The following is a 13,282-nucleotide window of genomic DNA, read 5'->3' as shown; positions in this document are numbered from 1 at the left end:
AAATTTTTAATTACTGTTAGTGACAAGCTTTGAATTTTAAAATTATCAGTTGGAGAATTTCCTGTATAGTGAATAGAAGAAAACAGAGTAAGGTTTTCAGGCAGAAAGTGAATGGAGATCTAATTTCAAGAAGTTTTTCTTTCTCTAGTTCGTGATGTGAATTCTGTGCCAAAGACACCTTTGTGCGCCAGAGACAGAGAAGTTTCCAGAATCTACTAGATGGTACATATGGCTGTGCTTTAAAAAAAACAAAAACAAAACAAAATTTTTAATTTTAGAATAGTCTTAGATTTTAGGAATCATGGAGATAATACAGATTTTCCCATAAACCCCACTTACACGTTCTCCCATTAGTAACATCTTACATTAGTGTGATGTATTTGCTATAATCAGTGAACCAATGAACATTATTATTAACTCAAGTCTATATTCAGATTTCCTTAGTTTTTACCTAATACCCTTGTATGGTTCAATGATTTCATCCAGGATTTAGTGGTCTTGTCTCCTTCAGCTCCTCTTGGTTGTGACAGTTTCTCAAACTTTCCTTGTTTTTAATCGTCTTGACAGTTTTGAGGAATACTGGTCAGATTTCTTGTAGAACACCTCCCCGTTTGAACTGTCTGATACTTTCCTCCTGATGAGACTTGGGTTGTATGTTTTTAGAAGGAAGATTGCAGAGGGGAAGTGCCATTTTCATTACATCATATCAAGGACACATTCTGTCAACGTGACTTAGTGGTGTTGACCTTGGTCCTGTGGCCAAGGTAGCGTTTATCATTTTCTCCACGCTAAAGTTTAAAAAAAAAATAAATAAAGTTTTGCTTTTATTTCCTTTTCATACTGTCCTCTTCGGAAGGAAGTCACTTTGTGCAGCCTATGCCTAAGGGGTTGGGAATTATGATCCTCCCCCTTGAGGGCAGAGAATCCACATAAATTATTTGGAATTCTTCTTCATAGGAAACTTGTTTGTTCCTTCCCATTGTTTAATCATTTATTTATCTCAGTATAAATACTGAGAAGCCACTTGTGAATATTTATTTTATACTTTGGTTTACAATCCGAGGCTACTTCATTTATTTTCTTGCTCAAACTGTTCCAGCTTTGGATACTGGGGGAGTTCTTTCCATTGGTTTCATGTCTCTGTCATTCCCCCATCACTCTGTGTGTGTCTGCTTGTATGTGCGCGCGTGTGTGTGTGCACATCACATGACGTTTGTGTTAAATTTGTTCTAGGCTCATCTCATCTGTTTCCTGCTCCAATCTGAGAAATCAGCCATTTCTCCAATGAGTTCTGGTTCCTTTTATTGGCAAATAGTATTAGAAACCAATATCTGGATTATCTCTCCTTTCTATTTAAAATTAATAAATCAACTAGTTTTTTTTTTTTAATTTTAAGATGTTTTCAGACCTCTGAAATGATAGAATTTTTCTTCATTCGGCACTAGTGTCTTCTCTTCAGGTAATAATAATGTCTTGTGTTTATGTAATAATTCTTTATGAATTGTTACTTTTTTTCAGAATTTTTAAAATGTATTTTATTTATTTATTTGAGAGAGAGAGAGAATAGGAGCAGGGGGGAGGGGTAGAGGGAGAGGAAGAAGCAGGCTTCCTGCTGGGCTGGGAGCCCGAAGCAGGGCTTGATTCCAGGACCAGAGATCATGACCCAAGCTGAAGGCAGACATTTCACCGACTGAGCCATCCAGGCACCCCTAATTTTCACTTTTAAAAATGGATTCATGGGGCGCCTGAGTGGCTCAGTGGGTTAAAGCCTCTGCCTTCGGCTCAGGTCATGATCCCAGGGTCCTGGGATCGAGCCCCGCATCGGGCTCTCTGCTCAGCAGGGAGCCTGCTTCCTCCTCTCTCTCTGCTTGCCTCTCTGCCTACCTGTGATCTCTGTCTGTCAAATAAATAAACAAAATCTTAAAAAAAAAAAAATGGATTCATTACGGCAGACCACCTGAAATTAAGCACTGTGACTTTCATCCTGCTATATCTGGTCTCCTGAAATGTCATTAGTGTGTGATGTCGTATGTACTTGTGGCTAAGCAGCATGCGATCGTCCAGATGACCCTCAGGCAGCGCTCTTCTTGACATTGGGGCCAGTGATTAGCAGAAATTTAAGTCTAAATATTACTTCTTTTGTTATCTAACATCTCACATCTGGGAAAAATAAAACACTTAAATGAAGAACATCTGCCTTTAGGCCCATGGTTGACTTGCTCCTGGTAGCTAGGGTTCAATCCCAGGTTTGTGTTTCAGCCACCAGCATAGTTTTAAAATGAACTTTGCATTTATGGCCTGAAGCCATGAACCAAAAAGTAAAAGAATGCTAAAACAACCCTCGCATTCTGGTGAGCTGTAGCCTGTTCTCTGTGAGCCTGGTCTCATGACTCCCCTTCCATTCCAGGTCTGACGGAGACAGCCGTCTTCAGTTGTGAGGCTCACAACGACAAAGGGCTGACCGTGTCCAAGGGTGTGCAGATCAACATCAAAGGTAAGCACCGTGGCCAAGTCCCTTGAATGTGTTCTGGGAGCTGGTCAGAGGACGCAGCAGGAGCTCTGCAGCCAGATATCTGAGTTTGAACCCTGTCCTCCCCAGGGACTTTTTTTGTGACCTTGGACAAGTCACTTAACCTCTCTGGCTTCAGTATAAAAGAGGGATGATTACATATTTCTATATACTTTTGAGGCTTAAATGAGATAATGCAAGTTAAAAGCAACCAAAACAGTGCCTGGTGCATAAGTCTTTGATAAATATTAGCTCATTTAGTTCTGCTTAGTCTAAGAAAATAGGCTGAGATGTCTACTTTCCATCTTCTTTGCTCCTGTTTTCACCTTGCCCTCTCCCACCTTGAATTAGTCCCTGTTACCCCTTGAAGAGCCCCCAGGGGTGGGGGCAGCTTAGGGCATTGATTGAAGGAATGGGCTCTGGGCAGCTGGGGCTGACACAGGTCTCCCCTAGCTACTGCCCTAAGAGGAGAGAAGGGAGGGGAGAGCCCAGAGCTCCTATGTCTCTTCCTCCAAATGTCCTTGTTGCCTCTGAGCTGGGCCATAACATAATGGGAGACCTGTCTTGGAAGGTCCCCATGCTAGTGGAGACATTCCAATCCAACTATCTGCCTCTTCCTCCTCCCTCTCTGGGATCAAAGTTATTTAAACCCAAAATTTGAAACGAAATACTGTCATTTTAACCCTTTTCAAATCATCTTTCTTACTTTCTGTCATAGAAACTCAAGCGAATTTTATGTTTTAGTATTTGCGGTTTTTTAAATATTTATTTATTTGAGAGAGTGAGAGAGCATGAGTGGGGGAAGGGGAAGGCAGAAGGAGTGGGAGAAGCAAACTCCCCACTGAACAGAGAGCCCACCTTGATCCCAGGACCCCAAGATCATGACCTGAGCCGAAGGCAGATGCTTGGCCAGCAGAGCCACCGAAGCACGCCTATTTGTTCTTATTTTAAATATTGAAAAGCAAATACTGATTCCATATTTCTTTTGGTCTTAATCTTGAGGGAACAACACAAGGGAAAAGCAGAATGTGTTTAATAATGAGTTAAAAGTTAGGTAATATATTGAGGTGCCTGGGTGGCTCAGTGGGTTAAGCCTCTGCCTTCGGCTCAGGTCATGATCTCAGGGTTCTGGGATTGAGCCCCACATCGGGCTCTCTGCTTGGTGGGGAGCCTGCTTCCTCCTCTCTCTCTGCCTGCCTCTCTGCCTACTTGAGATCTCTCTCTGTCAAATAAATAAATAAAATCTTTTTTAAAAAAAGTTAGGTAATATACAGCTGGGGACTCAATATTACAAAAGAAGTTATACTTTTTAAAGTATAACTATGCTATGCCGGTACCTGGGTAGCTCAAGTTGGTTAACATCTAGCTGCATCTCAGCTCAGGTCTTGATCCCAGGGTTGTGAATTCAGGCCCCACATTGGGCTGCACACTGGGCATGGAGCCAACTTTTTAAAAGTAAATAAATAAAATTTAAAAAAATCAAAAGATGCTGATGTGTCTTTTTGGCACATCAACTAGATGAAGGTAATGAGGGGACATTCTCTAAAAGTTTATTGGAAGAAAAAAAAGAGCAAACTGAAACTTACTCCTGGAGGAACTGTATAACTAACTTCCTTCCTCATTATGAGTCTCATTATTACAGTTTTCAAAAGCAATGTTGGGAATTTCAGGAATTCATGGGTAGGCGTAAATTTATAAAGACTATTTTCATGAAGTGTAAACACCTTAAAATTGAAACATTTATAAAATGAGAGACACCTTTTAAAATTTTATGCTTCCCACAGAGCTTAGCTTTTTTTTTCTTTTTTTCTTTTTATCAGTTCTCTTTTGAAAACTTCTGTTTGCTTTTCGTTAAACATTGATGTCAAAGCCACCAAGACTCCCTTCTTCTAATCTGTTCCTAACTATAATATATGTAGCCAAATTATGACCTGGAAAGGCATACATTTTAGGACAATTCTACAAGTAATCTATTTAGGGAAGTGAGTCAAACAAAATGCTGATTCTTTGCCACTCACCAAGCTATGTGTCTACAAGTAAACAGAAACTACTGAATATGGTACCTGGCGTACTTCTCATGGTCTCAGCTCTCCTTCCCCTGATCTTCTGTTCACGCTGTCATTGCTTCCCCTCTGGCACACCTCCCCCAACCCTCCTCCATGTGTTAAACTTAATCTTCCCCGCAGCCCCGTGGAGCAGGGCTGTTACCATCCCCACTAACAGAAGAAGGAACGGAGTTTAGAAAGGTCATTTAACCGTGACCCGGGCCACACAGCCAGCCAGGCAGTAACCAGACTCCCCTGTCCCTGCTGGTGCTCACGCTAATGTGCTTGCTGCCGCCTGCCACCAGCCTCCAGTGTCCTACTGAGGGACACGTGATCCGGGCTCAGACAGACTTGAGTTCAAGTCCCCGTTCTGCGGCTTACAAGCTCTGTGATCTTCAGCATGTTTTTACCTTCTCTGATTCTCAGTATCCTCATCCATAAATGAGGATCGTGAGACCACCTACCTCTCTGACAGGGTTTCAGTGATGACGAAACAAAGCCAAGTCCGTAACGGGCTGACCCATTGTAAGCGTGTGAAAACAACATTTTTGCTTATAAATGTGATTATGACTCTTAATTCAGAAGTAAAATTAGCCCAAAATAAGATCCCCAAACTCCAGATCCTTCTTAGATTCGAATTAAGGTATGTAACCATGTCCCACACGTGGCCACATCCCACACATGGCCAAGTCGTTGCAGACTTTATGCCTCCAGTCCCAGCAGTTACAGTTGGATCTTTTGCTTGAACTGATTTCTCACCTGTTTCCTTGGGCTGGATAGCTGCTCCCCACTCTGCCACACACCCACACTCATGCTCCCTTCTAGTCCCGGCATGGGGCTCTCATCGTCAGGTAATGTGAGTCTCCACTCCTCAAGCAAAAGCTGCACAAGAATAGGGCTATGGCTCTGATTGGGGGAGTGGGGGGGTGGATGTAGAGCTCCAGCACCCAGCAACGTGCCCGCATGCAGGAGGGCAGTGGCCACGAGCTCAGTGGAGGAAATAGACATCTCTTCATCCTTTTCCAGCTAAGGTCTCACTTCATCAGGCAGCCGGAAAGCAGGTCTGTGCTCCACTCCTCTGGCCCAGGCAGCACTGTCCCATCACCAGAAGACCTGTCTATAAGCTCATATGCTTAGTCTCAGGCCTAATGCAGCTTCTTTTTCAAACTTGGGTCAAATTTTCTTCATTTTAAGAAACGGAAACAAGCATGGTATTTTGTTTGTTTGGTAGCTGTGGCCACCTGTGGTTTATAACTGTGTTTGTGTCTTTATTTCTGTGTAGCAATCCCCTCCCCGCCAACTGAAGTCATTGTCTACAACAGCACCGCACACAGCATGCTAATCTCTTGGGTCCCGGGTTTTGATGGATACTCCCCATTCAGGAATTGCAGCGTTCAGGTAAACCAGCAGGATGAAGAAAGAACTGGCTGTTTGGTGCTCTGAGGGTCTACTTGATCTTTCTTCCTCCTTTCTACTTGATCTTTCTTCCTCCTTGGCCTTTCTTAGTGCCAAGGCCTCCAACACCTCTGTTCAGAAGTCCCTTGACCCCTTCCCTGCTCAGTGTCTGCCACGCACGCCCCATTCTGTCGTGTTCTGCCCCAGGATGCTGTTTCCTTTCTCCTCATGGTTCAGGGCCCAACCAGAAGGGAAACAGGTTTCCAGGATAGAACGACATGAGAACAGGGAGAATTAATTTTTAAGGTATAAAAACACATCCCTAAATTAAGACCGGCTTGTGATCAGGAGTTCCGGGAGGCCAAGAACTCCTCATCCTGGCTCCTCCTGGGCCAGGGACTGTGAAGGATAGGCAAGCATGAGATGGGTCATTTTTGCTGTCAGATGTAATACCTTGGCCCCTGGCTCCCAGGACAACCTGGGCATTACAGATCTTGCAAAGTCTTTCCCTTTTTTTAACCACTACCCAAAACTGGTGTGAAAGAATGCTGTAAGAAATACTTGCCAGCCATCCTAAAATGATACCTTGCCATGATGTAGGCCCTGCTTTGAGTGTTAATTTCATCAAAATGGAAAGGGTAGCAGTAACACTACCATTTACCGAGTGCTCACGATGACCAGGGACTTTGCAGACATTATCTTACTTAAAACCCACACCAGCACTGCAGGCTCGGAATGCTCACAGAACCTATGAGTGGCAAAGCCAGAAATCAAAGCCAGAAAGTTCTGATGTCAAAAACAATGCTCAAAACCATCCCTTCTTCCATGTCTTAGAAGAGACATTATTTCTGGGAGCAGGTAGTCGAACATATGTGGATTGTCCACTGTAAACATCAATGTCTTCTGCCCTGCATGTTGTCACACAGTAGGGTCATAAATTGTTCTTAGTTTCATAAATGTCTGGCCTTACTAGCTGAAAACATGTTGACCTGACACCTGCCATTCATGCTAGCTCAACTTGAAGCAGTGACTTCTAAAGAATTTTATACGTTGACAACCAGATGTTTTTAATACCAAACAGAATTAGTTTCTCTGTTTTTACTGCCTCCCACTCTTGTCTAACAGCTGTTCCTTCTCTGGAAAGTGAAAACATTCTATTATCCCCGAAATAGCCTCCACCCTCACCTCACCAGCTCTAGCTTTGCTTAATTCTTGCCCCACTTTATGTGTAAACCTCCTAAGGGCTGGTAAGTGTTAGGAATTATTATGTCTACAAAGTCCTCACCAGGGATATCTGTTTTATCTGGGCAGCTTTTTCTGAGATCTCTTTCACAGACCATAATATTCACCCATTTAAAGGGTATAATGTTGAGGTGCCTGTTCAGCTCAGTCGGGAGAGCATGCAATCTTGATTTTGGGGTCGTGAGTTGGATGTAGAGATTACTTAAATACGCTTTAAAAAATAAAGTGTATAATGTTCTTTGCTATGTTCCCAGAGGTGTGCAGCCATCACCATTGTCTAATTGTGTCTATATTCATAAAAGCTATTGTTCTATAGTTTTCTTGTGTTAGCTTTTTCTGGTTTTGGTGTCAGGGTGATACTCGTCTTACAGAATCAGTTGGGAGGTGTTCCCTCGACTTCTGTTTCTTGGAAGAGTTTGTGGAAGATTGATGTGAATTCCTTAAATATTTGGTCGAAATCACCAGTGAAGCTGTCTGGTCCTGAGTTTTTCTTTGTGGAGGTTTTTTGAATACTAACTCAGTCTTTTTACTTGGTATGCATCTACTTAGATTTTCTATTTCGTCCTGAGTCAGTTTTGATAGTTTATGTATTTCTAGGAGTGTGTCCATTTCCTCTGGGTTATCTAATTTGTTGGTATACAATTCCTTATAATATTCCATTATAAGCTTTTTTATTTCTTTGAGGTTAGTAGTAATGTCCCCTTTCATTCCTGATTTTAATAAAAGTTTTCCCTTCTTTTCTTCTGTGTGCATTGGGTTAATTTGCTCTTTTTTTTTTTTTTTTAAGTTTCTTAAGGTAGAAGGCTAGGTAATTTATTTGAAATTTCTTCTTCTTTAATATAAGCATTTATAGGGGCACCTGGGTGGCTCAGTTGTTAAGCATCTGCCTTCGGCTCAGGTCATGATCCCAGGGTCCTGCGATTGAGCTCCACATCAGGCTCCCTGCTCAGTGGGAAGCCTGCTTCTCCCTCTCCCCCTGCTTGTGTTTCCTCTCTCGCTGTGTCTCTCTCTGCGTCTTTCTCTGCCAAATAATAAAAAAACTTAAAAAAATATATATATATATATAAGCATTTATACCATACATTTCCTTCTAAGCACTGTGTTAGCTGTATCATGTAGGTTTGGGTATTTGGGCCTTTTTTTCCCATTCATCTCAAGTTTTTTGGTTATTTTCCTTGTGATTTCTTTCTTTCTTTCTTTTTCTATTGGTTATTCAGAATTGTGTTAAATTCTCACATACTTGTGAATTTCTCAAGTTGTCTTCTTTTGCTTATTTCTAATGTTATTCCATCACATTGGGAGGCTATACTTAATCTGATTTTCAGTCTTTTACATTAACTACAGTTTGTTTTATGGCCTAGCATTTGTTCTGCCCTGGAGAATGTTCATGTGTAGGGGAAGGTATATTTGGCTGTGTTTGGGTAGAATGTTTTATACGTCTTGTAGATATAGTTAGTTTATAGTCTTGTTTCTTCTTCTATTTCCTTGTTGATCCTCTGCTGAGTGGTTTTATCTGTTATTGAAATGGAATTAGGGTCTCAACTGTTGTTTTTGAGTTGCCTTTCTCCCTTCAAGCTCATCAGTTTTTGCTTCTTGTATTCCAGGGCTCTGTTATTAGGAACATCCAGGGCCAGTTTCCCTCTATAGATATAACTATATCTACATATCTAGAGATCTAGAGATCTGTAGTTGTACATGTATAACCAAGGCATGGACCAGCCCTTTTTAAAACTGCTGCTGAGCCATATGAAGAGTCCAAGAGGACACGAGGCTCCTGCTTACATGAGTATGGTTGCCTTTGGGGAGACTTTGCAGGCGACTTCTGCCACCACCTTGAGCAAGTAGGTCTCAGGGTGGACAGGAGGTAGAGTAGGGTGGTAGGAAGGTCTGAAAACATCAGGTCACCCCTGAAGGTAGAAGATGATCACACACAACTGTTTTCTCTCTCTCTTTTTGCCTCAGCTTTGGGCAGCCACGGCATGAGCGACAGTCATCCAGTCCCTGGATGATCATCCAGTCGGGTCATTACAGGCCCTCCTTGCCCACCTTGGATCCTGTGGTGCCAGACATGGTTATTCTGTCTTTTTCCCACCAATCTCCCTTCACCCATAAGAATACAGTTATTTTACAAGTTAAATTCTAGGAGCAACGTTGCGACATACCTGTATATATAATTATTTGTTGTTTATCTGAAATTCAAATATAATTGGCTATCCTGTTTTCTCTGACCGGTCCTAGCAGGGTTAGTCAGGAGTGGCTGTAGAAGTGAGACTTCTTTATTCTGCAGGTTAACAATGGATTCCCACTTCTGAAGGAACCAAGCATAGTTTCGCAGCATGTCCCCAGTCCCTTACAATTTTAAACTCTGACTTGGTAACAAATGAATGTTTTGGACAAGATTCAGATCCACGCACTAGCGGACACACCCTCTCACTTCCTTTGGTCCTGATGTTAGTTCCTTTCTTCACCCATTTTTGGGCCGCATACACCATTTCTATTTTTAACTCTCCCACGTACTTCTTGCTATTTCGTGCCCTCTTTTCCCCTAGGACCCACTGAGAAGGACTGTTATAAAAAGCCTGTCTTCTTCCAGCAGTGCGTTCTCGAAGAGCGTCGCTGTGCCTGGAAATGCTCCACACATTGCTCCGGAAATGGGGCAGGGGTGGAGAGCCAAAGGTTTCCTCCACCTTAGTTTCAGGGGTTGGTCACCAGGAAGTAGGTGCATACTCTATAAAGTGAAGAAACAAAAAGTAAGTTCTGCCAGCGGCCATCACCAAGATAAGCACGTAACTCTTTGTTTCTCCTCTGGTGGTTCCTCAGGCCAAATGGTACTTTTGTCACCCAGTGGAGTCTGCGGGTCTGAGTCAGAGGTGAGACTTGGCCCCCACACCACCCTTGCGATATCCACTAGGGGATTTAGAATTCCGAAATGTTATTTATGGCCCCTTGGCCTAAATTTCAACACATATATCCTGAAATAACAGCTTTGTGTATCCATCCCCATGACTGCAAGCCCATTATTATTAGGAATATGTACAGGGTTTAGGATGTTTTTTTTCCCCCGGTTAGTTTTGGTTACTTGTGTTTTATTCAGTATCACTTTCTCTTTTCTGATTTTATAAGTACTTATATATTGAAGAGATTTTGAAAAACATGTAGAGGGGAAAAAAGCATTCTCTCTTATTCCCATTTCTAGAAAGGAAATATGCTTAAGGAAAAATGTAGAAGTTTGGCCTAGATTTTTTGCACAGAGGACATCTGGAGACGGATGCAGGGAGACTGATAGAGCTTACAGAGAGAAAGATGAAGGGAAAGAACTCAGAGGAAAGGGCTAAGATGCTTTAATGAGATTTGGAGAAAGTTTTGTTGGGTGAGGTGCAAATGACCCTTCTCTATATCTTTGCACCAAATAATGTCAGAAAATGCACATTCTCTGCATATGCTTTTGGACTTGAATTTATATTGGGGTTGGAGTAGGGGTTAAAAAAAAAAGAGAGGACATGCTAGAATTTATCTCAAGGCAAGAGCAGAGTTCATCAGGTTGCATAATGAAAAGAAATACATGGGGCGCCTGGGTGGCTCAGTGGGTTAAAGCCTCTGCCTTTGGCTCAGGTCATGATCCCGGGGTCCTGGGATCAAGCCCCGCATTGGGCTCCCTGCTCAGCAGGGAGCCTGCTTCCCTCTCTCTCTCTTCCTGCCTCTCTGGCTACTTGTGATATCTCTGTCTGTCAAATAAATAATTAAAATCTTTAAAAAAAAATACAAAATAAAAACAGAAATCTTGTATCCCAGCCCCTAAAGTAGGATTTGGGAAATGTTCTCTGTAAAGGGCCAGATAGTAAATATTTTAGGTTTTGGTCCCACACAGAATGTCAGTTGTCTTTGGAGTGTGTTCTCTGAAAGAGCTGGAAGAAGAAATCAAGAATTGAGATGGTTCTGAGAAAGGAAGGGCTATTTCATCTTATTTCCTCTTATATATTACCATCATTATAATATTGTAAAGGTCGTCATTTGCTCTGTTACCTGTCACAGTGAGAATGCTTGTTTTTGGCGTTTTCCGCGTGTCCTCGGTGGGTGCTCCAGTAGCATGACTAACACACAGTAATGCTGGTGGGGAAATTAGTGTGTGGCCCAAAAGGAAGCAGGTACTTCCCCTCAGTGGAGAGGAAGGGCCACGTGCACTGAATGCAGCAGTGCTCCAGGTCTTGCATTCCCACCACCTTACTAATGCCTGGTCCACATTTTTACTCCTCACTTAGGTCAAGGAAGTTGATCCGCTGACTAATGGCTCGGTCATGATTTTTAACACCTCGGCTTCACCACATCTGTATCAAATCGAGCAGCTGCGAGCTCTGGCTAATTACAGCATTGGTGTATCCTGCATGAATGAAATTGGCTGGTCTGCAGTGAGCCCTTGGATTCTGGCCAGCACGACCGAAGGAGGTAATTCCTGGAGTTCAGAATAAATATTGCCCCTAATGGCATGTGATTAAACAAGTCCTTCCCGATGGCCTTGAATTAGAGTTTCAGCTTTGCTTTGTTTGGTCTTTGTCTCTGGACCATTTTATTTTACTGCGGTAGCCACTGAAAAAGATACTTCCTTCTTTTTAGTGACAAAACTTATACTTACTATGAACAGATAATATGTTCTTTTACATAGGAAGATAATCACAACACACTTTATGGCATATATTAAGTTAAAATATAATAATATAAAAATTATTCATCGTAGTGTCAAGGTCAAGAAAAAATGAATGTGGGGCACCTGGGTGGCTCAGTGGGTTAAGCCTCTGCCTTCAGCTCAGGTCATGATCTCTGGGTCCTGGGATCCAGTCCCTCATTGGGTTCTCTGCTCGGCTGGGAGCCTGCTTCCCGCCCCCCACCCCCGCTTGCTTCTCTGCCTACTTGTGATTTCTCTCTGTCAAATAAATAAATAAAATCTTTAAAAAAGAAAAAAATAATAATGAACGTGAAGATGGTTCATGTTTACCAAACACCACGTGCCTGGCCCTACATTAGGTGCTATGCATGAATTATTTTATTCGCTCCTTGGAGAAGCCCAATGAAGTAGGTTCTCTCTATGCTGTCTTGTTCATAGCAAATTTTATTTATATCTTTAAACCTTAAAGAATTTTCCATTGTGCTGTTTTTGATTTCTGGGATTTTTGTTACCGTCTATGAATATTGTCTTCCTGTTAAATTCAGATCCACAATTTCTGTTCTTTCCCAATTTAGAGCTCTAGGTTGTAGAACGTTTCCTGCCCTTAACTCGGGCCTCACCTACTCAGTGCTCTAGTCATAATAGAGATGGGGGAGGAGGGCAGACAGGTCAAGATCAGAAATCTTCAGGGCGTAATCCTTGCACAAAATGACTCTCTGGTGCCAAAATCATAAGATGTCTTCTTCTCTTAAATGATAAAGAAAAGCCTTTGAGAACAGTTTTTATAGGCTGTGTTTCATTTTCATTCAGTTCAAAAATACTTTCCTCACTTCTTCTTTGATCCATTAGTTTTTTAGCTATGTAACTTAGTTTCCAAATATTTCGGGGTTTTGCCTGAAATCTTTGTATTCCTGATTTCTGATTTCACTCTGCCGGTGCCTACGAACATAATCTGTATCACTTACTTTGAAATATATTGAGACTCTTTCTATGGCCCAGAACACATCTTTCCTGATAAGTCTATGGTGTGCTCTTGGAGAGAACGTGTGTTCTGTTCTTATTATATGAAGTAGTCTATAAATGTCAGCTTGGTTGAGTTGGTTGATAGCGTTTTTCAAATTACATTCTTACTGCTTTTCTGCCTATTTCTATCAATTATTTAGAAAGAGACATTGAAATCTACAGTTATAATTTTGGGTTTATCCATTTCTTTTTGATGCTCTGCCCGGTTTTGCTTTAAACATTCTGAAGCTCTGTTATTTTATGCATAGATGCTTAATACTACTATGCTCTCCTAATAATTGGCCACCTTCTCATTATGAGATTGCTTCCTTTATCTTTGGTAGTATTATTTTCTGTAAGATCTACTTCGATATTAATGTAAGCCATTTTAGCTTTCTTTTGAATATGTGATATATCTTTGATTCCTCC

The 13,282-nt window shown here is 41.8% G+C and overlaps 1 protein-coding gene across 1 annotated transcript in view; it reads left to right on the top strand.

Moving 5' to 3' along the window:
- Nucleotides 1–13,282, top strand: part of MERTK (MER proto-oncogene, tyrosine kinase) — a 113,341-nt gene that overhangs the window by 58,526 nt on the left and 41,533 nt on the right. Inside the window, exons 5-7 of the mRNA XM_044261620.1 lie at nt 2,408–2,494; nt 5,837–5,952; nt 11,451–11,634. Coding sequence (XP_044117555.1) covers nt 2,408–2,494; nt 5,837–5,952; nt 11,451–11,634 — 387 coding nt within the window. The remainder of the gene's footprint in view (nt 1–2,407; nt 2,495–5,836; nt 5,953–11,450; nt 11,635–13,282) is intronic.

Source organism: Neovison vison, chromosome 8 (genome assembly GCF_020171115.1).
Source record: "Neovison vison isolate M4711 chromosome 8, ASM_NN_V1, whole genome shotgun sequence".
NCBI classification, from domain to species: domain Eukaryota; kingdom Metazoa; phylum Chordata; class Mammalia; order Carnivora; family Mustelidae; genus Neogale; species Neogale vison.
The sequence above is the reverse complement of the archived record's forward strand: the minus strand, read 5'-3'. Positions and strand labels throughout refer to the sequence as shown.